Raw genomic sequence first — 27,130 nt, forward strand, 5'->3', positions numbered from 1 at the left:
GCTATAAGATGATATAAAACTTCAACAAATTAATATATATACATTTAATAAAGCTGAAGAAAACAAAAACTGATCGTAATATATAAAAATGAAAAAAAAATTATATGTAAGGAAAAGAAGGAAAAAAAGAACCCCATCTAACTAAGAAAAAAAAACCCACTGACTACAAAAGGGAAAAAAAACCACGAGGAATCAACCCCCAGAGCAATACGTCTTACCATCATCTATATATATATAAAGAAAAAGTATCAACCACCAATTCAAATTTATATAGAATAAGATTGGAAGGAAACCATATAAAATAATTCAAATTAAATGATAATATTTGGCAAATGAGCCCCATCTTCTCTCAAAATTGAATCGGGGATCAAAAGTTCTACTTCTATTTTTTTCCAAACTGAGATATAACATTACTTGAGAAAACTATTCAATTAATGTAGGGACAGAGGTATCTTTCCATTTTAATAAAATAGCCCTTCTTGCCGATAATGTAACAAATGCAATTACTTGTTGATCTGAAGATGAAATACCCTGAACATGATGCGGAACTATTCCAAACAAAACAGTCAATTTGTTAGGTTGTAAATTAATTTTCAGAGCTTTAGAAATTGTAGAAAATAAAGATATCCAAAATGGTTTTAATAAAGACCAGAACATATGTGACAAAGTAGCTACTTTAGTTTTACACCTATCACAGTGGTTGTCTATACTAGGGAGTATTTTAGATAGTCTCTCCTTTGTTAAATAATAACAGTGAACAATTTTAAACTGAATTAAACAGATTGGCACAGATAGAAGAAGAAATTACGTTTTTCAAAACTTGTAACCAATCTTCATTAACAAAGGTCATATTGTAGCGGTGTGCTACACGCAGCGCTAAAATTACGACACGGAGTCGGTAACTGCAGTTGAAGGAAAAAACTTTATTCGAAATCCTCAGCCTCACTTTGAAGCCTCCCTCAACCTGCCCCCCATGGCGCAGAGGCTCCAAAGCTCTGTGCTCGCAAACCCCCGTAGGCTATCTAATTGTGAGCCGGTTCGGATGTGCCAGGAAATGGGTCGCCACATAACCCCCCCCCTAGAACCGGCGATACACCCCCCCGATGTCCACAGTCTGGGCCGGAACCTGCTTGGGAGGTCGGCCTCTGTGCCGAGGTGCCGGAAACTCGGCCGGTTGCGCCAGGTACACATGGGCCGGTTTGAGGCGGTCCACCGTGAAAACCTCCTCTTTCCCCCCAACGTCCAGCACGAACGTGGACCCGTTGTTCCGGAGCACCATAAACGGCCCCTTGTATGGCCGCTGCAGCAGTGGCCGATGCCTGTCCCTTCATACAAACACAAACTTACAGTTCTGCAGGTCTTTGGGTACACAGGTCGGGTTCCGCCCGTGCTGTGAAGTGGGTATGGGGGCCAGGTTACCGAGCTTCTCGCGTAGTCTGCCCAGGACTGCTGCGGGATCTTCCTCTTGCCCCCGTGGGGCCGGTAGGAACTCCCCGGGGACGACCAGGGGCGCGCCGTATACCAACTCGGCCGACGAGGCGTGCAGGTCGTCCTTGGGCGCTGTGCGGATGCCGAGTAGGACCCAGGGAAGCTTGTCCGCCCAGTTGGCTCCTCGCAGGTGGGCCATGAGGGCCGACTTCAGGTGACGGTGGAAACGCTCCACTAGCCCGTTCGACTGTGGGTGGTAGGCAGTTGTGTGGTGCAGCTGAGTCCCCAGAAGGCTGGCCATAGCTGACCACAGGCTGGAGGTGAACTGGGCGCCTCTGTCGGAGGTAATGTGGGCCGGTACACCAAAGTGAGATATCCAGGTGGTGATCAGGGCTCGGGCGCAAGATTCGGAGGTGGTGTCAGTGAGCGGGACCACCTCTGGCCATCTTGTGAACCGGTCCACGATAGTCAGGAGGTGCCGCGCTCCGCGCGACACTGGCAGGGGGCCCACGATATCCACATGAATGTGGTCGAAACGCCGGTGGGCGGGATGGAACTGCTGCGGTGGGGCTTTGGTGTGCCGCTGCACCTTGGCCGTCTGGCAGTGCATGCACGTTTTGGCCCATTCACTGACCTGTTTGCGGAGTCCGTGCCAAACGAACCTGCTGGAAACCATCCGGACAGTTGTCCGGATGGAGGGATGCGCCAAGTTATGAATGGAGTCGAAAACACGGCGCCGCCAGGCTGTCGGGACGACGGGACGGGGCTGGCCGGTGGCAACGTCACAGAGTAGGGTCCTCCCACCCGGGCCTACGGGGAGGTCCTGGAGTTGCAAACCGGAGACTGCAGTTCTGTAACTCGGAATTTCCTCATCCGCCTGCTGTGCCTCTGCCAGTGCCTCAAAGTCTACCCCTTGGGAAAGGGCATGAACGGTAGGGCGAGAGAGTGCATCCGCCACGACATTGTCCTTACCCGAGACGTGCTGGACATCCGTCGTGTATTCAGAGATGTAGGACAGGTGGCATTGCTGGCGGGACGACCAGGGGTCGGACGCTTTCGTAAACGCAAAGGTAAGCGGTTTGTGGTCCGTGAACGCGGTGTAGGGCCGACCTTCTAGGAAGTACCTGAAATGCCGGATTGCCAGGTAGAGCGCCAACAGTTCCTGGTCGAAAGCACTGTACTTGAGCTCGGGTGGCCGCAGGTGTTTGCTGAAAAACGCCAGGGGTTGCCAGCGACCTGCGATGAGTTGCTCCAGCACCCCACCGACTGCCGTGTTAGATGCGTCCACTGTGAGGGCAGTAGGGGCGTCCATTCTGGGATGTACTAGCATTGCAGCGTTCGCCAAAGCTTCCTTCGTTTGAACGAAAGCGGCGGCGGACTCTTCGTCCCAGGTAATGTCCTTGCTCGGACCCGACATCAGGGCGAACAGGGGGCGCATGATCCGGGCAGCTGAAGGGAGGAAGCGGTGGTAGAAATTGACCATACCTACGAATTCCTGAAGGCCTTTGATCGTGGTGGGTCGGGGGAAGTGAAGGACCACATCTACCTTAGCGGGCAGAGGGGTTGCCCCGTCTTTAGTAATCCTGTGGCCCAGGAAGTCAATGGTATCAAGTCCGAACTGGCATTTGGCGGGGTTGATTGTAAGACCGTACTCACTCAGTCGGGCACAGAGTTGACGGAGGTGGGACAGATGCTCCTGACGACTGCTGCTGGCTATGAGGATGTCGTCCAAATAGATGAACACGAAGTCCAGGTCCCGTCCCACCGCGTCCATTAACCGCTGGAACGTCTGTGTGGCATTCTTCAGGCCGAACGGCATGCGGAGGAACTCGAAAAGGCCAAACGGGGTGATGAGAGCCGTTTTGGGGACGTCGTCAGGATGCATCGGGATTTGATGGTACTCTCGGACGAGGTCTACCTTGGAGAAGATCCATGCGCCGTGCAGGTTTGCTGCAAAGTCCTGAATGTGCGGCACAGGGTAGCGGTCCGGTGTGGTAGCCTCGTTCAGCCTGCGGTAGTCGCCGCACGGTCTCCAGCCTCCTGTCGCTTTGGGCACCATGTGCAGGGGGGAGGCCCATGGGCTGTTGGACTGCCGGATGATCCCCAATTCCGCCATCCTCCGGAACTCCTCCTTCGCCAGTCGGAGCTTGTCCGGGGGAAGCCACCGAGCGCGGGCGTGGAGGGGTGGTCCCTGGGTCGGGATGTGGTGCTGTACGCCGTGTCGGGGCATGGCCGCTGTGAACGGCGGTGCCAGAACCGATGGGAAATCCGCCAGGACCCTGGTGAAGTCGTTGTCGGACAGCGTGATGGAGCCGAGGTGAGGGGCTGGCAACTGGGCTGCACCCAGGGAGAACGTCTGAAAGGTCTCGGCATGTACCAGTCTCTTCCTGGGCAGGTCGACCAGTAGGCTGTGAGCCCGCAAAAAATCCGCACCCAGAAGCGGTTGGGCTATGGCGGCCAGTGTAAAGTCCCACGTGAACTGGCTGGAGCCGAACTGTAGCTGCACCTAACAGGTGCCATAGGTCCTTACTGTGCTGCCGTTCACGGCCCTCGGGGGGGCCCCGGTGCCCTGCTGCGGGTGTCGTAACTCGTCGGAGGTAAAACGCTGATCTCGGCACCAGTATCGACCAAAAACTGGCGTCCCGACCTTCTATCCCACACATACAGGAGGCTATCCCGATGGCCAGCCGCCGTAGCCATCAGCGGCGGTTGGCCCTGGCGTTTCCCGGGAACTTGCAGGGCGGGCGACAACGGCGGACTTCTGCGCCCCACTGCTGGTGGTAGAAGCACTTAGTGTTCATTGGGCCGGGGGTTGGCGGTCTCTGTGGCCGGGCCTGGACTGGTTTGCTGCTGGGAGCGTGCCTGGGAGATCTGTGTGATGGACGCCCCGCTCACCTTTTTGGCGTTCCACAGCAAGTCCGCCCGGGCTGCCACCTTCCAGGGGTCACTGAAATCCGCGTCGGACAGCAGCAAGCGTATGTCCTTGGGCAGCTGCTCCAGGAATGCCTGCTCAAACATGAGGCAGGGTGTGTGTCCGTCGGCTAGAGACAACATCTCATTCATTAAAGCCGATGGAGGTCTGTCGCCCAAGCCATCCAGGTGCAGTAAACGGGCAGCCCGCTCGCGCCGTGAGAGTCCGAAAGTCCTGAGGAGCAGGGCTTTGAATTCCGTGTACTTGCCGTCTGCCGGGGGCGACTGTACGAACTCCGCGACCTGGGCCGCTGTGTCCTGGTCGAGGGAGCTCACCACGTAGTAGTAGCGGGTGTCTTCTGAGGTGATCCGGCGAACGTGGAATTGGGCTTCGGCTTGCTGGAACCATAGGTTCGGTTGCTGTATCCAGAAACCCGGCAGTTTCAACGAAACTGCATGAACAGAGGCGGCGTCAGTCATTTCTGGTCCAAAAATCGTTTGGACCGTCGGGGTCACCAATTGTAGCAGTGTGCTACACGCAGCGCTAAAATTACGACACGGAGTCAGTAACTGCAGTCGAAGGAAAAAACTTTATTCGAAATCCTCAGCCTCACTTTTAAGCCTCCCTCAACCTGCCCCCCGTGGCGCAGAGGCTCCAAAGCTCTGTGCTCGCAAACCCCCATAGGCTATCTATTTGTGAGCCGGTTCAGATGTGCCAGGAAGTGGGTCGCCACAATATTAAGTTCTCTCTCCCAATCTTGTTTAATCTTTAATGAGAGGTTCTCCTTTTGTAACAAAAGTAAATTATAAATTCTGCTAATGGAACTTCTAACGGATTCAACTTCAAAATGGTATCCAACAAATCAGATTCTTGCAAATATGGAAACAGATAAATATTGGTGTAAAAAATGTCTAACCTGAAGATATTGCAGAAAATGTGTATGAGCGAGAGAATATTTGTTAATTAATTCTTCAAAAGTCATTAATCGACCATCACAAAATAAATCTGTAAAAGAACAGATCCCTTTATTTCTCCATAGGAGAAATCGGTTATTGAAGGTTTAAATAAAAAGTTTCAATATAAAAAACTAGACAACTTAAATTGTTTAAAATTTTAAAAATTGCGAAACTGAAACCAAATCCATAAGGACTGCATAATAACAGGGTAAAGATTTAAATTTGGAATTTTAGAGAGTTGTAGAGGTAATGGAGCTACTAATATTGAAGTTAAATGAAATTGTTTAACAGCTTTTAATTCCAAATCAACCCATAGTCATTTTTGGCTCTTGTTGAGCCAGTACAGCCAAACACATAATTGTCTGATATTAACAACCCAATAATACAGTCTTAAATTAGGAAGTGCAAGTCCACCATCTTTTTTAGATTTTTGTAAATGATACTTATTAATTCTTGGTCTTTTATTGTTCCAAATAAAGAAAGAAATAAGAGAGTCAGTTTGATCAAAAAATTTTTTGTTAAAAAGATAGATATATTTTGGAAAATATATAAAAATCTAGGTAAAAACATCATCTTCACAGCATGGATGCAACCTATTAAAGAGAGAGTAAGTGGATTTCATCTAGAAAATAATTGCTTCATGGAGTCCATTAAAGGAACTATATTAGCTTTATAAAGATCTTTATATTTTTTAGTAATTATAATACCTAAATATTTAAAAGTATTAACAATTCTAACAGGAATATAATTATATATAAAAACAGGGGCATTTAATGGGAACAATTCACTTTTATTCAAGATAAGTGTTTCCAAAAGATTAGGATTCCTCAGGATTCGAAATAAACACCAAAAGGTCATCTGCATAAAGAGAAATCTTATGCATGGCTTCATTCATAGAGATACGTGGAATATTTTTAGCTTCACGTAGTGTTATTGCTAAAGGTTCCAATACAAGATTAAATAATAAAGAGCTTAATGGACATCCCTGTCTAGTACCACGAGAAAGTGAAAAAGAGGACCTGAAATTATTAGTAATAACTATAGCAATAGGATTCTTATAAATCATTTGAATCCACCTATTAAAATTATTACCAAAACCAAATTTTTCTAATACTTTAAACAAATATGGCCACTCAACTCTATCAAATGCCTTTTCTGCATCGAGAGAGATAACACACTGAGGTTGCTTAGATATTGGTGAATATATAATATTCATCAATCTCCGAACATTAGAGAAAGAGTAACGGCCTTTAATACAGCCTGATTGATCCATAGAGATGATTTTAGTTAAAAATATTTTCCAAGCAGTTAGCCATTATCTTAGGGAGAATATTTGCATCCACATTTAATAGTGAAATAGGTCTATATGATGAACATTCAGTAGGACCTTTATCTTTCTTAAGGATTAAGGAAATAGATGCTTCATAAAAGGAAGAAAGTAAACTACCTTCTCAAAGGATTCATGAAATATTTCCAAAAGATACGGAGAAAGTACTCTTTCAAATTTTTTGTAAAATCCTACCGAATAACCATCAAGTCCAGGAGCTTTACCTGATTGCATTAATAAAATAGCTTTCTGAATTTCATGTTCGGTAATTGAAGCATCAAGCATCTGTTGATCTTCAGCAGAAATTTGAGGAAATTTAATCTTATGTAAAAAAGCCTTCATTTTGGTGGAATCTGCAGGGAATTGAGGTCTATAAAGATCAGAATAAAAATCTTGAAAATATTATTAATGTCTTGATGGTTACTTGCTATATCTCCATTATTTTTACGAATCTTTAGAATTTGTCTTTTAGCTCTAGCTGCTCTTAATTGGGAAGCTAAGAGCTTATTATTTTTATCCCCGAAAATATAAAATTGACTTTTCAATTTAAGCAAATATCCTTCAATAGGATATGTTAATAATAAATTATATTGTGATTGTAATTCTACTCTTCTTTTAAATGAAACAACATTTGGAGAAATTGCATTGATATTATCTAATTCTTTAATTTGTTTAGAGATTTTAACTAGTTCTATTCTTGATTGTTTCTTCAGTTTAGCTATATAGAAATAATCTGACAGCATTAATAGGCTTTTAATAATCCCAAATTACTAATTTAGAGAGGTTTCCTGTATTATTAAAGAGAAAAAAACTCTTGTATCTGAGTTTCAATAAACTCAACAAATTCTGAACTTTGTAACAAGTGTTCTGGAAAACGCCAAAATGGTCTGGTTGAAGCAACATCTTTCAGTTCAAATATTAGGATTAAAGGAGCATGATCAGAGATAACAATTGCATCATACTCACATTTCTGAACATTAAATAGAAGTCGAGGGTCAACTATAAAATAGACGATTCTCAAAATTGTATTATGAACATGTGAGAAAAAAGAATATTTTCTATCACTAAGATGCATATGTCTCCAAACTTCAATTAGCCCGTAATCAATTAGAAAGGAATTAATAAGTGATGGAGAACGATTCGGGAGTTGATTATTGGGCGATGACTTATCCATTAAATGATTTAAACAAGTATTAAAATTACCACCCATCAATAACATATACTCATTTAAATCAGGTAATAGAGCAAAGACAGCTTTAAAAAAACAGAGGGATCATCTACATTTGGTCCATAAATATTAACCAAAACCGTTTTCCTATTATAAATTAATCCTTTAACAATCAAAAATCTACCATTAATATCGGCTATAATGTCCACCTGATTAAAAGGGATATTAGAATCAATAAAAATAGAAACACCTCTACTTTTACTCTGAGAGTTTGCATGAAACTGAGGATCCTCCAAGATTAAAAACTCGATTTTTATCACATAACCTGATATGCGTCTCTTGAGCAAAGATTTTATCAGGTTGGAATCGGTTAATAATTTTAAATGTTTTCTTATGTTTAATAGGATGATTCCAACCACAGACATTCCAACTTAAAACATTTAACTGTTTAGATATCATCATGAGACTTCGTATCTAAAAAGTCCGACGCATGTCAGGATAAGATAGTCAAAAATGGCGGATATGAACAACAATAATAATAATTTGCGTATGCTCTGGGATTCCATAATGGGGATTGAAAACAGAAGGAAAAAAAACCCACCTAAACTACAAAGCCCAGAAATAAGTCGATATCAATTGACGCAAGCCCCAAGAAAAGCATAGAAGTGATTATAAACTCCACCTACCTAAATAAAAAAATAAAAAAAAGTAATCTCTGTCTCCATGTACTGAACATGAAACTCATTACAGTTGACATGTATCTCAATATAATTAAATTGGAAGGAACAGTGTTTTTTTTTGTAAAAAAAATGACCTTCAATTTTGAAAATAACTTTCATAATATTAGATAAGGGAAGAAAAACACATCCAAAACAATTCTTGAAATATTTGCACAAAAGAAAAACAATCACCATCTTTAAATTATCCAATCTATCTTTAAAACGTATCTTTACAAAAGAATACGGAACCAAAAAAAACCCAGTTAGTTCATTTAAATGCTGCACAGAAAAAATTCTAGATGGCTCAAAATTATCTACAGTCGTTCAACAGTTCTCCCGCTATGTCTTCTGAGGTTAAATCCATCTAAACCAGTCTTTTTCAGAGATAAAAATACATTTTAAGGTAAAGACTTTCTATAACCATCAAATCTTCCAATTTCATCACCCCTTACGCCATGAGACAATCAAACTGTTGTAGATCATTCAAACTTCAGGCTTCAGACTCGTCATCAGACTCATCAGGCAAAGAGTTAATAAAACGCACTGCTTCGGCTGGGTCCTCAAAAATACGAGCCCCAAAATTTTTGACAAAAAACCTTAACTTAGCTGGATATTGTAATAATGGGAAAAGCTTTTTTTGATATGCTAATTTCATAGCCGAAGCAAATCTAGCATGCTTCTTAACAATTTTGTGTGGAAAATCTTCAAAAAAGCGAATTTCTGATCCTTGAAATTGAAACAACCTTTGATTTCTTGCAAATTTAATAATGCGGTCTTTGTCTCTAAAACGCAGAAAACGCACAACAATATGCCTGTTTTTACCTTGATCCAAAAGTTTTGAAGCACCGGTTCTGTGAGCCACTTCAATCTCCGGGGGTTGCGAACAGACCTCTGAAAATAATGACTGAAACATTTTAGCAAAATAATTCAGTGTGTTGGCAGATTCTGATTTCTCTTTTAATCCAACAATTCTAAAATTGTTCTGACGTGACCGAGCTTCCAGATCCCCGATTCGCTGTTGAGCCTTTTCCAAATGAGAGGGAAGGTCAGCCGCATTTCGACTAACTTCTTTAAGATCGAGGCTCAGAGAGTCAATTTTTTCTTCAAATTTCTCTTTTAGTTATTTCAATGCCGATACCTGATTTGAGACTCTAATCTCTTCACCCAAGGGGGTTCCTCCAAGAACTTGTCAGCTGTTTTAGACTTGGGTCTGGATCCGGATTCCATTTGGTGCTTCTTAAAGCAGCCATAATTATAACTGTTGCTCTACAGATCTGACTGACTAAAGGTGAAATTTCAAAGTTTAAATCGGAAAAGGGAGAGATTAAAGGCGGACAGAAAGAGACTGTGTCTTACATGTCTGTGAGCGGGAGGCAGAGTCCAGTTATTTCCAACTGTATGCGATGTTAATCTTGCATTTCTTTTTAGTTAAAACAGCGGAAGCAGTAAGCATGCCATACGGAAGACCAAGAGTTTTACAGAGGAACAGCAAATATTGCCTCTTGACACATAACTCTTACACAAATGGATATAGTTCTGACATTTTAATGCCTTTATGGAGTGCATATAATGTTAACAAATCGGTAAGATTGTTTCTTCTAATAACTTTCTCTCACTAATTTCGAATGCCATGTTGGGAGTTCAAGAAATTATGACGTGCATCCAGTCAGAATACATAATAATAAAAACTAAAGATTATAACAAGTGTTGTATAAAACTTAAATTAAGTGGGTAGTGCATAAAGAGAGGAGAAAATGATTTAAAAATTCAGAGATAGTGTTCAGAAATCTGTGGTGGAGGGGAACAAGCTATTCCTGAAATGGTGAGTCTAACTCTTCCTTCAATGAGAATAGGGCATGTTCTGGGTGATGCGGGCCCTTAATGACGGATGCTTCATTTTTGAGGCATCACCTTTTGAAGGTGTTCTGGATGCACAGGAGGCGAGTGCCATGATGGAGCTGGCTGAGTTTACAACTTTCTGCAGCTTTTCTTGATCCTGTGCAATGGCCCCTCCATATCAGATGTTGGTGCAACCAGTTAGAACGCTCTTCCTGGTATTTCTATAGAAATTTGTGAGTGTTTTTGGAGACACAGCAATTCTCCTCAAACTCCTAATGAAATATAGTTGCTGTCATGCCTTCTTTATTATTGCATCTGTATCTTGGGCCCAGGATAGATTCTCAGAAATGTTGACAGCCAGGAACATCAGCTCACCCTTCCAGTTCTGATCCCTCAGTGACTGGTGTGTGTTCCCTCGACTTCCCCTTCCTGAAGTCCATTATCAATTCCTTGACCTTACTGATGTTCAGTGGAAGGTTGTGGATGGATGTAGCACCCGTTTCCCATCTTGTCACCATTTGAAATTCTGCCAACAATAATTGTTGCATCAACAAATTTATAGATGGTGTTTGAGCTGTGCCTAGCCACACAGAGTGTAGAGATAGTGGAGCAGTGGGTGAGCATACATCCTTCAGGTGCACCAGTGTTGATAGGCAGTGAGAAGGAAATGCTATTTCTGAATTGGTTTACTTGAGTAAAAGAAAGTTTTTTTGAAACCGTGCTTCTCATAGAGGATATGATAATTGAAATAGCCAGAAGAACTGGATTTTTGGAGCCAGGAAAGGCAAGTAAGCAGCAAAGTCATGAAAGAATGCAGCAATCAAGGAGGTAATGGAGAAAGGGGAGGAATGTTAAAGGCATGTTGGTTGCCTTTCTGCATAAATCACCAGATGTTTCCCACGGGACCCTTCCCCCTTTGCACTTTCAATGTGTGGTGCAGCAGCAAGGGCTCGGGTTAATGAGAGGCACCCACAGTACACAAAGTAATCTCCTATTGACAACGTAGCCTGCTTGCCTGTTTTTGCCAATGCTGATTGAGAGGTGATTATTGGCCATGTCACTGGAAAAAAATCCCTTTTCTTCAATATTCTTATAAAAATACTTATCTGCAAAACATGTAGGCACAGCCTCATTTTTATACCTCGTGCAGTATAAACTGTATTCTGGCAAAATGGAACTTGCCATTTGGACCACAAATGCAGAATGTTAAATAGGGCTTGACTCCACAACTTAATAAAATCTGTTCTCATTTTAAATCCATTGAAGTTACATTAATGTTGACTTGGCATTTAACAAAGAACTTACTTCATTTCAACGCTAGTTTCACACAATTCAACGCAATTTGGTTTCAAATCAGTGCACTAGTGCACAACTTTCTCACTTCAGATCAAGCTTTTAAATTAAGATGCTGTTTGAATTTGCAGTAAATGGCAAAGAAATCACAGACCTCATGAGAACTGTGTAGGTTGTTCCGAGCAGGAGCAGTGTTCTTACAAGACTCCGGTTTCAGTTTGATGCCTCATGCAGTAGTTAGTTGATAGCCAACAAAAGGAAGGCCTGCAGTCTGGCTGACCAACCAATCACATAACAAAAGTCTCAAAAACAGTGAAGCATAAAGCAAAATTTGTAACATTTTAATCCTTGTATAGAAAGCAAATTATGTCTGGGAAGTATGCAATGAATTAAGAAAGCTATAACAAGACAATAAAATAAATTTACAATTTTTGAATATTCTTCTAGACTAATGAGACTCCACAATCTGCTATTTAAGAATATTATCCTGACTGAACTATGTTTTTGTTGTTTTATTTTGCACAAGTCATTAACTATTGTTAAAGTTCACAATGTGCTTTGCAACAGGAAAGGCCAATTATTTAGATACACCCAATGTACACAAAGTTCACAAGGACATTACTTCCTTTGGAGGTGACAGGACTTGTTCATTTCTGTATTTGCATTTGTCAGAACCACTGTAATTCCTGGGCCACTGGGAAATGCAGGATTTTGCAGACTGAAAAAGGAACTGAAAATTTAAAGTGAGTGAGGAAAGAAAACAAGGAGGGTAATTGAAAGGGGGGCAGTGGGAGAATGATAAGGAACTGGAGGAGAATCAGAACAACTGAAAAATAAAACAGGAGAAAAGGTATGGCACAGAGGGACCAGGAGAAGAGGTAAACAGGAATGAGAATTGATGTTCTATTAATAAGGAAAAAAGAGACAGAAACCGGAAAAATGTGAATTGAAAAATAAGAGGTGCTAACAACCAGAAATAACCAAAGAATCCCAAGTAAAACTCATTGGAATGTTGGTGCATGGGCGAGGTGTGGGATGTGGTTCTGGTTTAGTGACCAATAATCATGTGTTTGTGCTATGGCACTGAAAGCCTTGTATCATTAAAGTAATCCTAACAGGAACAAAAACCACTGAAAGAAATTAATTTTCCCACATCCTTAGGGAGATTCCAACATTAATACTAACATAAGCAACATTATGACATAACCTTGTGTTTTAGGAAAACATATGAAAAAATATGACATTTGGTAGTTTGTTACTCTCTGCTTCAACTCACAAGAAAGAAAGGCCATGGAGCTTTTACTGCAGGAGGGTGTATTGGAGATTTATATTGTACTGCTAAGAAATCTACTCTAATCTTGACTGCTAGGAGGTGCATGTTGGTGACGTTGGCCTCTATGAAATTCATGGATTTATTCTAACCTATCAGTCGCTGTTTCTTCTTCTTAAATAGGTTTGTGGTGCTGAGGCTGACTCACTTCCTCTCCAGCTCTGTGGGTTCTGGGGAAGCTGGCAATGTGGCAGGTAGTTTGCTGCTACTTATATTTATGCTGGATTTCTGTAACCTGGAATATTGAGTCATCGTGTACCAGGGATTCTCATGAGTCAGTGAGGACGTTTCAAGATGCTATGAGAAGATCTATGGATTGGTTCCAATTTCCATTAGCCATTTCTTGGAACACAATGCATGGTGAAGGTGTTTGGTGTTGCAATTAGCATGGGGCTGGTCATTTGAACCCAATGAATAATATTAGTGGGACGCAGCTAGGGGATATTAACTAGAAGAAACACTGATACTGATTATGTACACTGCCAAGGCTTTTAGAGGATTTTGCAGACAGTAATGGCCATGTCTTTCCAGTGCTTGAGATGTCTGCTGTTGGTAGTCAAAAACCTAGGGAAGGCAGTGATCCTATCTGTTCAGTGGATCATGATCTTTGTGGTGGGTTTGAGGTCTTGATCTTTAACTATATGTTTTCCTCAGATGAGCATATTGAACATACTGGTGACTGTGATCATCCATGTTTGGTGTCAATCAGAGGTGGTTCCCCAGACATGGGATGTAGCCCATATTTACATAATTTCATAGTGGACCTTTATTGTTGAAGTGCAGTGTTATAAAGTTTGGGGAGATCAGTAGAGGTTCTTCATTTTGTATGTCTGAAGCCCATCTGCTTGCACGCTCCAGTGGACAATTCAAGATCGCTTGAAGCTTTCTCCCAAATATGCATATCTGCATATGTCATCTGCCTGCTGTAGTTTGTTGACTGAAGTTGAGGCAATCTTGGTTCTCAAGTGAAGCTAACGTGAACTGAAGAGATTTCTATTTGTCCTATTTTCCATTCCAGCAGTAGTTTGTTGAAAATGGGGTGTAGTATTACGTCATGGACAATTGAGAGAAGAAATGGGGGATAATACAACCTTATTTGACAGCTGATCGCACAGAGATTAATTTTCATGGCATCATTTTGAATTTGTAAAATTAAGACAAATATTTTTGAACATTGACATTTGAGAAGGATTCTGCACCATCACTACTGATTGATGGAGTGAAAGGATTTTAATGAAGTCAAAAAAGGCTATGCTAAAGTATTATACTGCTACCTACATATTTCTTGACTTAATACCCAATGAAAATGATGTCCACTGTGTTGTAGTTGGAGAGAATCCATCCAGACGAAGAGAGTAATAATTACATTGCCCCTGACATGACCTTCACACCTTAAAGAAGATGCACTTGTGTATTTATGTCTGAAGTTCCTATCCAGCTAAGCAGTAGAACCTTAACAAGAATGCCATCTACTCCCAAAGCCTTGATGCCTTTTTATTTTAACATCTTGTTTCTCAGGCTTGGTGAACTAGATAGCTTGTTCTGGACAAGGCTATGCACTTAGCCCACTGCTCTACTAGCTTAATACTATGAGTATAAGCTCAGCTCCAATGCCATATTTAAGTTTGCTGATGACATCACTGTCATAGGCCAAAACAAAGGTGTTGACAAATGCTGGTGAGGTAAATAGTCCAATGTTTTTCTAAGTATCTGCGGAGGCCAGCAAACTGGTAAATTGCTGCTCCTTTCCCAATAAATTGGTTTGTTATGAATGACAATATATATGTGCAAGATGATTAAACTATTATTAAATGATTCAAATATATGACACTAAATGCTTGACAGTACTGTGGAGTTCATCTGGACTGTGCAGTTTGGCAAGTTAATATTTGATTGTTTCAGGAGCTGAACTCAGTCCAACATATTGCAAGTTCACATTAAAACCTTTTATTCTACTTAACTTTTGCTTGTACTTCACCAGCAGGGACCGTCTGTTCTACCTCCTGTCATTCCCAACTGCCTAAGGGGTGATCCTCGAATCTCTGCAATTACGAGCCAGCGGTGTTCATATTATAATACAGCTTCAAGCATCGGCTACGAGTTTCTTTATCCTCCCAGTAAGTGAATTCACTTCAGCTTGGTTTTGGAAAAGAGCACCGACTATGTAAAGGAACCTCAGTTAAACTTCATTAGTCACTGTTAGTGGGAACACCATCCTACTACGTTCAAAACTAGTTACCCTGTTGGTCAGCTCTTCAACTTGTAAATCATAACCTAGGGGAAAAGCCCTCTGACAGGTGGTCCTGCCTAGAGACTCTGTTGAAGTTTGGATTTGAAAGCTGGTTTCAACTTGAATAATTCAGTGATGGACTGAGAGTGAACGTTGCAGTCAATGACTAGAATTGATGGCAAACTTCCATTTCTCTAAAAGTCTGCTGGCCAAGACAAACCTTGTGAAACAATACTTTCTTTTGTCATTTGCTTTTATTAATCTGTAAAGTAATGGGGGCAAGTTGATGAAATAGTTCAGATTCATGTGAATTCAGATCAGAATATTATTTCCCTTTAATAATATGTATTCGTATTTTTGCAGATATGGTAACAGGAAATCAACAATATGATGCGTTAATTACCAGCAATCTTGTGCCTATGTATCAGGCTTTTAAACGTAAGTGTGATTAATATTTATTATTTCCTGGGTAACTGTGATTTAATGGCTCTAACTTGTCTCTTTACCTACGAGATCACTATTTTAGAAACTTCAGCTGGTAATAGGCTTATTGTTATCACATGTACTGAGTTACAGTGAAAAACTTGTTTTGCTACCTGTACAGATCATTCAAAAAACCTAAGCACATTAAGGTAGCACAAAAAAACCCCAATAACACACCACAGATAATGTTACAGTTACAGAGAAAGTACAGAGAATGTCTAGGGTGGGTGGGTGTTTGATAACGTAAGCTGCTTTGCCAAACCAGTGAGAAGTGTAGACAGATTCGACGGAGGGGAGGCTAATTCCCATGATGCGCTGAGCTGTGTCCACGACTCTCTGTAGCTTCTTGTGGTTTTGTCAGGGCAGTTGTCAAGGTGTATCCGGATAGGATGCTTTCTGAGGTTCTTTGATAAAAACCAGTGAAGGTCAAGCAGGACACGCCAAGCTTCTTTAGCCTCCCAAGAAAGTGGAGATGCTTCTTCAGGTTTGCTTTGGCTATGGTATCTACACAGTTGAACCAGAACAGGCTATTCGTGATGCTTATTCCTAGGAACGTGAAGTTGTTGAATTGCTTGACCTCAGTACCATTCATAAACAGGACTACATTCACTGTTTCTTTTCCTGAGGGCAGTGGCCAGCACCTTTGCTCACCTTGAGGGAACAGTTGTTGCCATGGCATTGTGCCATGGGCTCTTTTGTCTCCTTTCTGCATTCTGACCCATCATTATTTGAGCTCGTCCACCATGAGTTAAAGCAGAATCTGGACTCACAGACATCGGTGTACAGAGAGCAGAGTAGTGGGCAGAGAATGCAACTTTATTGAGGATTATTGTAGCAAAGGTTTTCGAAACATAGAAAACCTACAGCACAATACAGGCCCTTCGACCCACAAAGTTGTGCTGAACATGTCCCTACCTTAGAAATTACTAGGCTTACCTATAGCCCTCTATTTTTCTAAGTTCCATGTACCTATCCAAAAGTCTCTTAAAAGACCCTATCGTATCCACCTCCACCACCATTGCTGGCAGCCCATTCCACACACTCACCACTCTCTGAGTAAAAAACCCACCCCTGACATCTCCTCTGTACCTATTCCCCAGCACCTTAAATCTGTGTCCTCTTGTGGCAACCATTTCAGCCCTGGGGAAAAGCTTCTGACTATCCACACGATCAATGCCTCTCATCATCTTAAACACCTCTATCAGGTCACCTCTCATCCTCCGTCACTTCAAGGAGAAAAGGCCGAGTTCACTCAACCTGTTTTCATAAGTCATGCTCCCCTATCCAGGCAACATCCTTGTAAATCTCCTCTGCATTCTTTCTGTGGTTTCCACATCCTTCCTGTAGTGACGCAATCAGAACTGAGCACAGTACTCCAAGTGGGGTCTGACCAGGGTCCTATATAGCTGCAACATTACCTCTCAGCTCCGAAATTCAATTCCACGATTAATGAAGACCAATACAATGTACGCCTTCTTAATTACAGAGTCAACCTACACAGCTGCTTTGAGTGTCCTATGGACTTGGACCCCAAAATCACTCTGATCCTCCACACTGCCAAGAGTCTTACCATTAATACTATGTTCTGCCATCATATTTGACCTACCAAAATGAACCACTTCACACTTTTCTGGGTTGAACTCCATCTGCCACTTCTCAGCCCAGTTTTGCACCCTATCAATGTCCCGCTGTAATCTCTGACAGCCCTCCACACTATCCACAACACCTCCAACCTTTGTGTCATCAGCAAACTTACTAACCCATCTTACTAACCACTTCCTCATCCAGGTCATTTATAAAAATCACGAAGAGTAAGGGTCCCAGAACAGATCCCGGAGGCACCCCACTGGTATCCGACCTCCATACAGCCATTCCTTAGTGATTGCAGTCTTTTGGTCAGTAAATCAAGGATTCAGTCACAAATGGAGTTGTTTTATCCCAGATGTAGGAGCTTCAAAATGATTTTGCTAGGAATGATTGTATTGAAGGCTGAGTTTTGGAGTCTAACATGGGTGCCTTTCTTGTGCAGGTGCTCCAAAGATGAGCACAGTGAAATGGTGTTCACTCTGGACCGATTTTGGCACCAGATGAAATCTTTCTAAGTTAATTTATTACCAGAATGTTTTAGAACACAGGGCCATGAAATATTGCTGACTTAATTTCGTACTCTTCTAAACTCATACTTTTTCATTAATTATACTATATATTTTATGTGTTTCTGAGATTTTGGTTAAATCTAACAAAATGTTGGTTTGTTTATCAGTTTGCAGTATTGTCAGGAAGACTTAAATTGTGTAAGGCAAGATTTAAAATTTCTGAACACTGCGATAAAGTTTTGGAAACCAGTAAAAATCTGAACTATATTGATGACAAACTCCATTTGCGTCACATTCACTGAAATGCTTACCAAGAGTACCATAGTATCTGTCAACTAATGCCCTTCCCTTGGACAACATTGGTGGCATGGAGAGGGGAGACTTACAGCTTGGGCAACTGCCGGTCTTCCACAAAAAAAACCTTGCCCAGGCTTGCGCCCCGGAAACTTTCTAAGGCGCAAATCCATGGTCTATCGAGACTAACGGAGGCCTACAACTACAGTATTTGTCATGCACCTGGCCGTGACACACCTTGAAAACAAGGACACTTGTCAGAATGCTATTTCAGGATTTCAGTTCAGCCTTCAGCACTATTGTCCCATAAACCTAGGTGAACAAACCCCTACTCCTTGGTCTAAATACACCACTGTGCAGCTGGGTGCTGGACTTCCTAATCAACAGTCCTCATATAGTCAGGATGCACATCTACTCCACCCTCGCCATCATCCTCAACAGAGGTGCCACCACCCCACCTCCACCAGGGCTGTGTGCTGAGCCCTTTGCTGTTCACTCTACTCACACGCGACTGCACAGCCAATGTATGTAGTTCTAGTTCACCGATGACTCAACAGTGGTGGGGCTCATCACCAACACCAGTGAGATGGCCTACAGAGGAGAGGTGGAACAGCTCAAAGCAAATAACTCCTCCTCAATGTCAACAAGAGAAAAGAGAGGATTATCAATGTCAGGAGCACTGGTACGACTCACACCCCTCTGTACATTAGTGACCCAGCAGTTTCAAACTTGCACATCTTGCAGAATCTCTCATGGTCCCAGACCACCTTCAACACAATCAAAAAACTCACCAATGCCTCTACTTCCTGAGGAGACTGGACTATGCTCATAAATACTCGTGTCATTCTGCTGACGCGCAGTAGAGAACATGCTTCGTTGCACAGTGTGGAAACTACACTGTAGCAGACAGGCAAGCTGGGAGATAGGATCCCACCCACACAGCTCTTGAACTGTTTGTCTCACCCCCATCACAGAGGAGGCTACGGACCACCAGACACAAACACAGTTACTTTCCCCAAGCAGTAAGGCTGATCAACACCTCCACCCCTGAACTCACCCCTGACCACCACCACTTTATCATTTCCTGTCAGTCACCTTAGGTACTGTTATTCCTGTGTCTAGCCTCCCTTTATGGAAATGCAATCAATGTATGTAAGCTATCTTATATTTATTGTGTTTTATTATTATTGTGTTCTTCATCTTATTGTGTGCTTTTTGTACTGCGTCAGATCTAGAATAACAATGATTTTGTTCTCCTTTACACTTGTGTACTGGACATGACATTAAACAATGGAACAGTATAAACTAGCATACATGGGGATACTCTTAAGTAGAAACATCAAGAAGCAGACAATGTAGTTGAACCATGTGGTGAGTACATTTCAAAAAGGGAATTTAGAACAGATGAAAAATAAGAATAGACTAGAAAATAGAGGAGACTGAAAAATAAGAGGAGGTTACAGGTAGGATAGGTAAAAGGGGTGTAGTGGATGTTGTATATTTGGACTTTCAGAAGGTCTTGGACAAGATGCCACACATGAGACTGCTTACCAAGTTAGTAGCCCATGGTATTATAGGAAAGTTACTGGCATGGTTAGAGCATTGGCTGATCAGTAGGAGGCAGCAAGTGGGAATAAAAGGATCCTTTTCTGGTTGGTTGCCAGTGACTGGTGTTCTGCAGGGGCCAGTGTTGGGACCACTTCTTTTTATGCTGTATAGCAATGATTTTGATGATGGAATAAATGGCTTCCCCAACCTTGAAGCTCCGCATGAACTATGAGATCTGTAATCTGCTCAGAGCTAGATCTGAGGCATTCAAGTCTGGTGAGCAAGATAGTCACAAGAATTTCCAGTATGATCTGTGGAAAGCCAATTGCAAATCCAGATACTATTACCTCTTATAAAGTAAAATTGAGTGACATAGTTGACAACAGGGCTTTGGTCCCAGATGAGCTCAATGCCTTCTAAGCTCACTTTGATGGTCAAAACATGGAGGAACCAGCACAAACTCCCTTAGCTCCTGATGATCCTGTGATTTCAGTCTCTGAGGCCGACCTGTGAGCAGCCTTCAGGAGGGTGAACCCACGAGAAGCATCTGGCCAAGATGGGGTACCTGGCCAAGTACTAAAGGCCTGTGCTGATCAACTAGTTGGAATGTTCTCTGAGATCTTTAACCACTCGCTTCCGCAGTCTGAGGCACCTACCTGCTTCAAGCAGATTTCACTTCTACCAGTGCCTGAGAAGGATGTAATAACCTGTCTCAATGACCATCATCCAGTATCACTTACATCCAGAGTAATGAAAGGTTGGGTTTGAAACATATCAGCTCCTACTTGAGAAGCAACTGGGATCCTCTCCAATTTGCCTACCGGCGCAACAGGTCCACCACAGATGTCATCTCATTGGCTCTTCACTCACCCCTGGAATATCTGGACAGCAATTAAGGATACATCAGGATGCTCTTCATTGACTACAGCTCAGCATTCAAACCATCATCCCTTCAAAACTAATCAAAAGTTTCAAGACATTGGCCTCAGTACCTCCCTTCAGACTCAAGAAATCTTGAAACGCATATCAGAGATGCACAGGATCAAAAAACTTGGTACCAGGTACTAAAGAAGAACCTTACAGAAGTAATTTCTTTCAAAGAACTAGTGAAAAAAAGTAAAAAGCTTACAAGAAGCCTCTTTGGAAAGCTGTTTCTGTGTCATGGGATTTAAGAGGAATGTTGTGGAAATGTTTCTACATAAATATTGAACAGAACTTTTCCTATAATATCAAAATGACCAACTTCCATTTATCTGATGCTTTACAGAGATATGGCAATACCTCCATGATACTATGTTGCTGAAGGAGGCTGCAGCGAGGAATGGTGTCAATGTGATGAGTGGGCCAGTGTTTGATTATAATTACGATGGACACTTTGATACACCAAAGGAAATTAAAATGTAAGTAAGAAGCATTCATTTTGTATTTTGTTCTGTTTGACACAAGGAGTAAATTTTGGTCACCCATTTTGAGAGCATAATTAAGAAATTTTGAAAGTGAAACCCAGTTTATGGAAAGGATAATCTCACGACTTGAAATTTATTTAAGTATAGATAAAAGTATATTCTGGATATGTGGTTACCATTAAGTCTGGAAAATTGTCAGCTTCATCAGTAATAGAGTGTGGCTGATTTGGAAGCATTCCTTCCTTTAAATCAATGGTCGCATTACCAGGGCTTGTGATATGCACCAGCTGCTCATACGACCATCCACCACCTGCTCCCATGGCTTCACGACCCTGACCCTGATCGGTGGGGTGGGGCTAAGCAGGCAATACAACTTGCTCAATGCTGCAGTCTGTCAGAGAAAGGAATGTCTTGCACCTCCTTCGGTAGAGATGTATCTCCACTCCAACATCCAGATGGCTTTCATAATGTAAAATACAATAGGGCCAACAATAGGAAGACACCTGATTTCAAAATATTGCCATGATGGTTTGTGAGAATACATTTTAGAAGAATGAAATAAATAGAAGCAGGCAATGACCAGATGGCTTCTTTGTCCTGCTCTCCCATTCAACAGTGATGATCCAGTCTTGGTCCCACTACTCCAAAACCCATTGACTTGAAGTTCAAGGTACATTTCTTTTCAAAGTACATACAAGTCACCACGTACAACCCACAGATTTGCTTTCTTGCGGGCGTACTCAGGGAGGACAAACAACCAATCTGCATAAGACAACAAACTGTGCAAATACCAAAGAGAAAAAAGGCAGGAAGTATTGAGAACATGGGATGCAGAGTCCTTGAAAGCGAGGCCACAATTGTGGTGACAGTTGAGTGATGGGGCAAGTGAAATTGAATTGAACTCTCTGCAGGGATCGATTCATGATTCCCTTGTCCATTCTTCCCTCCCCACTAATCTTCCTCGTAGCATCCTCCCTCTTATCACTGCAATTGGCCAAGGTGCTACACCTGCCGATTCATCTCCATTTCATGCCCCGGTCCTTCCAGGGGAGGCAACACTTTATTGCAAGTCTTCTGTCTAATGTGTCCAATGCTCTTGATGCAGCCCCCCCCTGCGTTGGTGAGACCCGTCATAAATTGGGGGAAGTGCTCCATTGATAACCTCTGCTCCACCCACCAAAAACAGATCTTCCCGGTGGCCAAACATTTTAATTGCAAATCCCATTCCCATTCCAACAAGTCAGTCCATCTTGTGCCATGATGAGGTCACCCTCAGGGTGGAGGAGCAACACCTTATATTCTCTCTGGGTAGTCTCCAAACTTCCAATGGAATAAATATCAATTTCTTCTTCCAGTTAAGATAATTTCCCCCCCCCCCCTTTACCCACTCTGGCTACATACCTCTTCTCACCCAGCTATCACCTCCGTCTGGGTCCCCTCCTCCTTCCATTTCTCCAATTAATCGCTCACTTCTCCTATCATATTCTTTCTCCAGCCCTTTACCTTTCCTATTCACCTGGCTTCACCTATTGCATTCTAGCTAATTCTCCTTCCCTGCCCCCCCACCCCTTTATTCTGTCACCCCTTTTCCTCTCCAGACCTGAAGAAGGGTCTTGTCCCGAAACAGTGACTGTTCATTCATTTCCATAGACGCTGCCTGACCTGCAGAGTTCCTCCAGCATTTTGTGTGTGTTGTATTGGATATCGTGCCATGCAGTTCCAATACTTGTTAATCCGCACCTTGAATATATTCTCTCTCTGCTGCTCTCAGGGATAGAGGGTAGAGAGCAAGTCACTTTGTGCTGCAACATTCTGTTATCTTACACCATAATTTTCCCTGTCTATTCTTTTCCTTATCTAAGTATTAATTCCCCCTCATCTTTCCCTTACATTGGAGAAAATAACCTTGGATAAATAGAGGCTTCAGATAAGAAATTCTAGAGATCGCAAGTCTCTAGAAAAAGCAAATTAAATGTTTGGAATAATGCCACAGTGAGGAGAAATGCTGTTACATTTCAAATCACGAGAATTGCTTATGATTCTGATAATCAACAGTATATCCAAATAAAGATCTTAAAAAATGAATGAGATTTAAAAACCTGTAGATGCTGGAAATCTGAAATAAAAAGGCTTAATAAATTAAAAATAATTAAAAATAATAAAAACCTTGTAATATTCAACAGGTCAGGTCATACCTGTGGGAAGAGAAATTAATTTAAAAATGTTTTTATCATTGACCAAAAACCACTTCCACAAACCACATCTGTGTTTTTATTTCATCTGTTCTCACTCTCGACTCTTCCCTTTTACCAGGTAATCTCGTTTCCAGTTTAACCCTCTGTTCACACTAGTGATCACGTCCTCCCATCTTCCTTGCATGTTACAAGGAGACACAAGGGGTTGCAGATGCCATCACGTACATAGCTCGCATCAACAACACCTTGCTGCCAGGAAAACTCAAGCTGTGGTGCTCCCAGTTCGGCATACTCCCAAGACTTATGTGGCCTTTAGCAATGTATGAAATCCCCATCAACAAGGTGGAAAAGCTCGAAAGAGTGATCAGCATACATGTGAAACAGTGGCTTGGACTTCCACGATACTTAAGTCCTGTTGGACTGTACAGGAACGGCAAATTGGAATGACCAATTACAAGTCTTATGGAAGAATACAAATGCACCAAAGCAAGGTTGGTCATTATGCTCATTGAATCTGAAGATACTGCTATTCGAACAGCGGCCCCCCGTGTGGCAAAGGGGAGGAAGTGGACCCCATCTGAAGCTGTTCAGAGTGCTAGGTGTGCTCTTCACTTCAGGGGTGTGGTTGGCCAAGTCCAACATGGGAGAGCCGGTCTCGGGCTCATCCCAAAGGCTCCTCAATGGCACAAGGCAACATCAGTGCAGAAGAGACTACTCGTGGTGGAGGAGGTGAGGAGACAGGAGGAGGCAAAGAGACATACCAGAATCGTTTCAATGGCCAGGCAGGGCCAATGGACTAATTGGGAGAGCCTGGAAAAGAGGAAACTCAGTTGGCATGACATTTGGGAGATGGAGGGGTCTTAGCTAAGTTTTGTCATCAGCGCCACTTATGACCTCCTACCAACACCTCAAAACCTGACCCAGTGGTGGGGAGAAGACCCCACTTACTCTCTTTGTCAAGCACCTGGATCACTAAGGCACATTTTAGCAGGATGCACCATGAACCTCAACCAGGGGCAGTATACTTGGCGGCATAACCAAGTTCTCAGACAGCTGGCATCAATCTTGGAACAGAGGCAAACCACCGTAAACGCTCTCCCACAAACATCAGCTGGAAATATCCACATTACACGATTTGTACCAGTAGGCCAACCTCCAGAGCACCAAGTAACATCAAAGGATATAAGCATTCTGCATGTTGCCCAGGATTGGAAAATGGACGTGGACTTGGAGAAAAAGCTTGTGTTTCCCCCAGGCATTGCGGCTACAACACTCTAGCCAGACATAGTCCTGTAGTCCACGACAGCCAAGCTGGCATATATTGTGGAATTGACAGTACCATGGGAAGATGGGATTGAAGAAGTTTATGACAGGAAAGAGACCAAGTACTCTGAACTGGCAACTGAAACTGCTCAGAATGGCTGGAAGACCAAAATTTTCCCTGTAGAAGTGGGATGCAGGGGATTCGTTGCTACATCTACGACCAGTCTATTGAAGAAGGTGGGGGTGAGGGGTGTCTCCCTCCAACAAGCAATCAAGTCCTTGTCAAACGCAGCAGAGGAAAACAGCAATTAGATTTGGATTAAAAAGAAAGATGACAACTAGGCTGCAAGATGAAGACAGGAGGGTACAGAACCGAGGCGGGTGTGTATCTGGGATGCCAGGTAGCACTGTTGAGCCCTCTGGAGACGTCGTGGGCTTATCAACGAAACGTCAAAGAAGGAGGGTGCCCACCTGATGACCCCGATGACGTAGCTACCCTCCTCATCACCACTCCAAGCCACTGTCATCGAGAGTGCTGACTTTATCATTGGGATTGAAACATCAAGTCCTAGTAGCTCTACTGGAGCAACACACAAAGTACTGGAGGAACTCAGGAGACGCAGAGAAACGGACTGTTCAAATTTTGGGTGGAAACCCTGAAACAGGACACAAAAGTTCCTTGTATCTCTTTCCCAGTTCTAACAAAGGTTCTTAGAGCTGAAACATTAATCCTTCTTTTCACAGACGGATCTGCTGAATATTTCCAGTACTTTCTGTCTTTATGCAGCCTGAATCTTGCTAAAGAAAGCAACATCATGAAACATCTATTTCTCTATCTGCCTTGCTCAATAGCAAATAGCTGTACAACTGTTGCCATTTGGCCCAAGTTGCCAATTTTGGGAGCAGTCCAACATAATACTAGTGTTTCTCATTATTACTATTGGTATGCTTCAAGTCCCTGACATAAGCTCAGGAATTCTGAACTTAACTGCCTTAACAACCGATTGCAGCCTCCAAATGGAGTCAGGCAGTGTAGACTCTTGCTGATGTGGCCCCGCATTTACTTTGGGCAAACTGTCCTCAAGTCCTCCAGTCTGATACAGTAGGGGAAAGAATATTGCTATTATAGTTGAGGCGAGGGAAAGAAAATTATTATTTTCTAATTGTTGAAGTTAACATTATTAACAAAGAACATAGGACCAAAAGCATAGAACTATACATCACAGTAATATGCCCTTCAGTCCACAATGCTGTACCAAATAAATTCAGAATCAGTATCAGGTTTAATATCACTGGCATATCTCATGAAATGTGTTAAATTCGTGGCAGCAGTACAGTACAATACATGATAATAGAAACAATGTGTATTACAGTATAAATATATATTTAATAGTTAAATTGAGTAAGTAAGGACCTCCATCACCCAGGGCATGCCCTCTTCTCACTGTTACCATCAGGTAGGAGGTACAGAGGCCTGAACGCACTCACTCAGTGATTCAAAAACTCTGCCATCCGATTCCTAAATGGACATTGAACCCATGAACACTACCTCACTACTTTTTTATTTTCTTCTATTTTTACACTACTTATTCTAACTTAGCTATTTAATATACATACATATACTTATTATAATTCAGTTTTTTTCTATATTTATCATGTATTGAATTGTACTGCTGCCACAAAGTTAATAGATTTCATAACATATGCTGGTGATATTAAACCTGATTCTGAAATGGTGAAAAAAGGTACCGGGTAATTAAGCTAATGATGCCTAATTAATTAACCCAACTTTGCCTGCACACAATCCACATCTGTTAGATAGGTACATGAACCTATCTAACAGGCCTCTTAAATGCCTCGAAACATCGACTGTTTATTTCCTTCCATAGATACGGTCTGATTTGCTGAGTTCGTCCAGTATTTTTTTGGTGTTCTTCAAGATTTCCAGCATCTCACTCTCTGTGTAAAGAACCCACACATTTCCTTTGTACTTCCCCCCTCACTGTAAATATATGGCCTGTTATATTAAGTGCTATCAGCTGTCTACTCACTGCTTCTCATAATCTTAAAGGATTCTATCAGATCTTCCCACAGCCTTAGTAGCTTCAGAGAAATCCTCGTTTGAAGAACCTCTCTTTATAGCACATACCCTCTAATCCAGGCAGTGTCCTGATAAACCTCTTCTGTATCCTCTACGAAGCCTCCATATATTATTTATAAAACATTCAAATCCTAATACTCCAGCTATGTCCTAACCAGAGTTTTATAAAACTGCAATGTAACTTCCTGACTCTTTAACTCAATGGCTCAAGCACACCAGATATCTTCTTTACCCTCCTATCAACTAGTGCAGTCACTTACAGGGAGCAATGGACTTGGACCTCAAGTTCCCTCTGTACATCAAATGATCTTGCCATAAACTTATGTATGTTTTTAATTAGTGTTTACTCTATTTAAGATCGTAAAGCTATAAGATACAGGAGCAGAACAGGCCATTTGGCTCAATGAGTCTGCTCCACCATTTCATCATGGCTGATCCATTTCCTTCTCAATCCCCATCTACTGCCCTCTCTCTGTATCTTCAATGCCTTGACTAATCAAGAATCAATCAACTTTTGCCTTAAATGTACCCAATGACTTGGCT

At 42.3% G+C, this 27,130-nt stretch overlaps 1 protein-coding gene across 5 annotated transcripts in view; it reads left to right on the plus strand.

Annotated features, from left to right (window-relative positions):
- Positions 1–27,130, plus strand: part of LOC132400528 (ectonucleotide pyrophosphatase/phosphodiesterase family member 3-like) — a 101,847-nt gene that overhangs the window by 71,176 nt on the left and 3,541 nt on the right. For 4 of the 5 annotated variants that reach the window (XM_059981572.1, XM_059981569.1, XM_059981570.1 and 1 more), the window contains 4 exons: positions 9,938–10,092; positions 14,953–15,088; positions 15,565–15,639; positions 20,890–21,022. In XM_059981572.1, the coding sequence (XP_059837555.1) occupies positions 9,938–10,092; positions 14,953–15,088; positions 15,565–15,639; positions 20,890–21,022 (499 nt within the window). The remainder of the gene's footprint in view (positions 1–9,937; positions 10,093–14,952; positions 15,089–15,564; positions 15,640–20,889; positions 21,023–27,130) is intronic. The other variant, XM_059981574.1, reaches the window with a different exon arrangement.

This window comes from Hypanus sabinus, chromosome 10 (genome assembly GCF_030144855.1).
Source record: "Hypanus sabinus isolate sHypSab1 chromosome 10, sHypSab1.hap1, whole genome shotgun sequence".
NCBI lineage: Eukaryota > Metazoa > Chordata > Chondrichthyes > Myliobatiformes > Dasyatidae > Hypanus > Hypanus sabinus.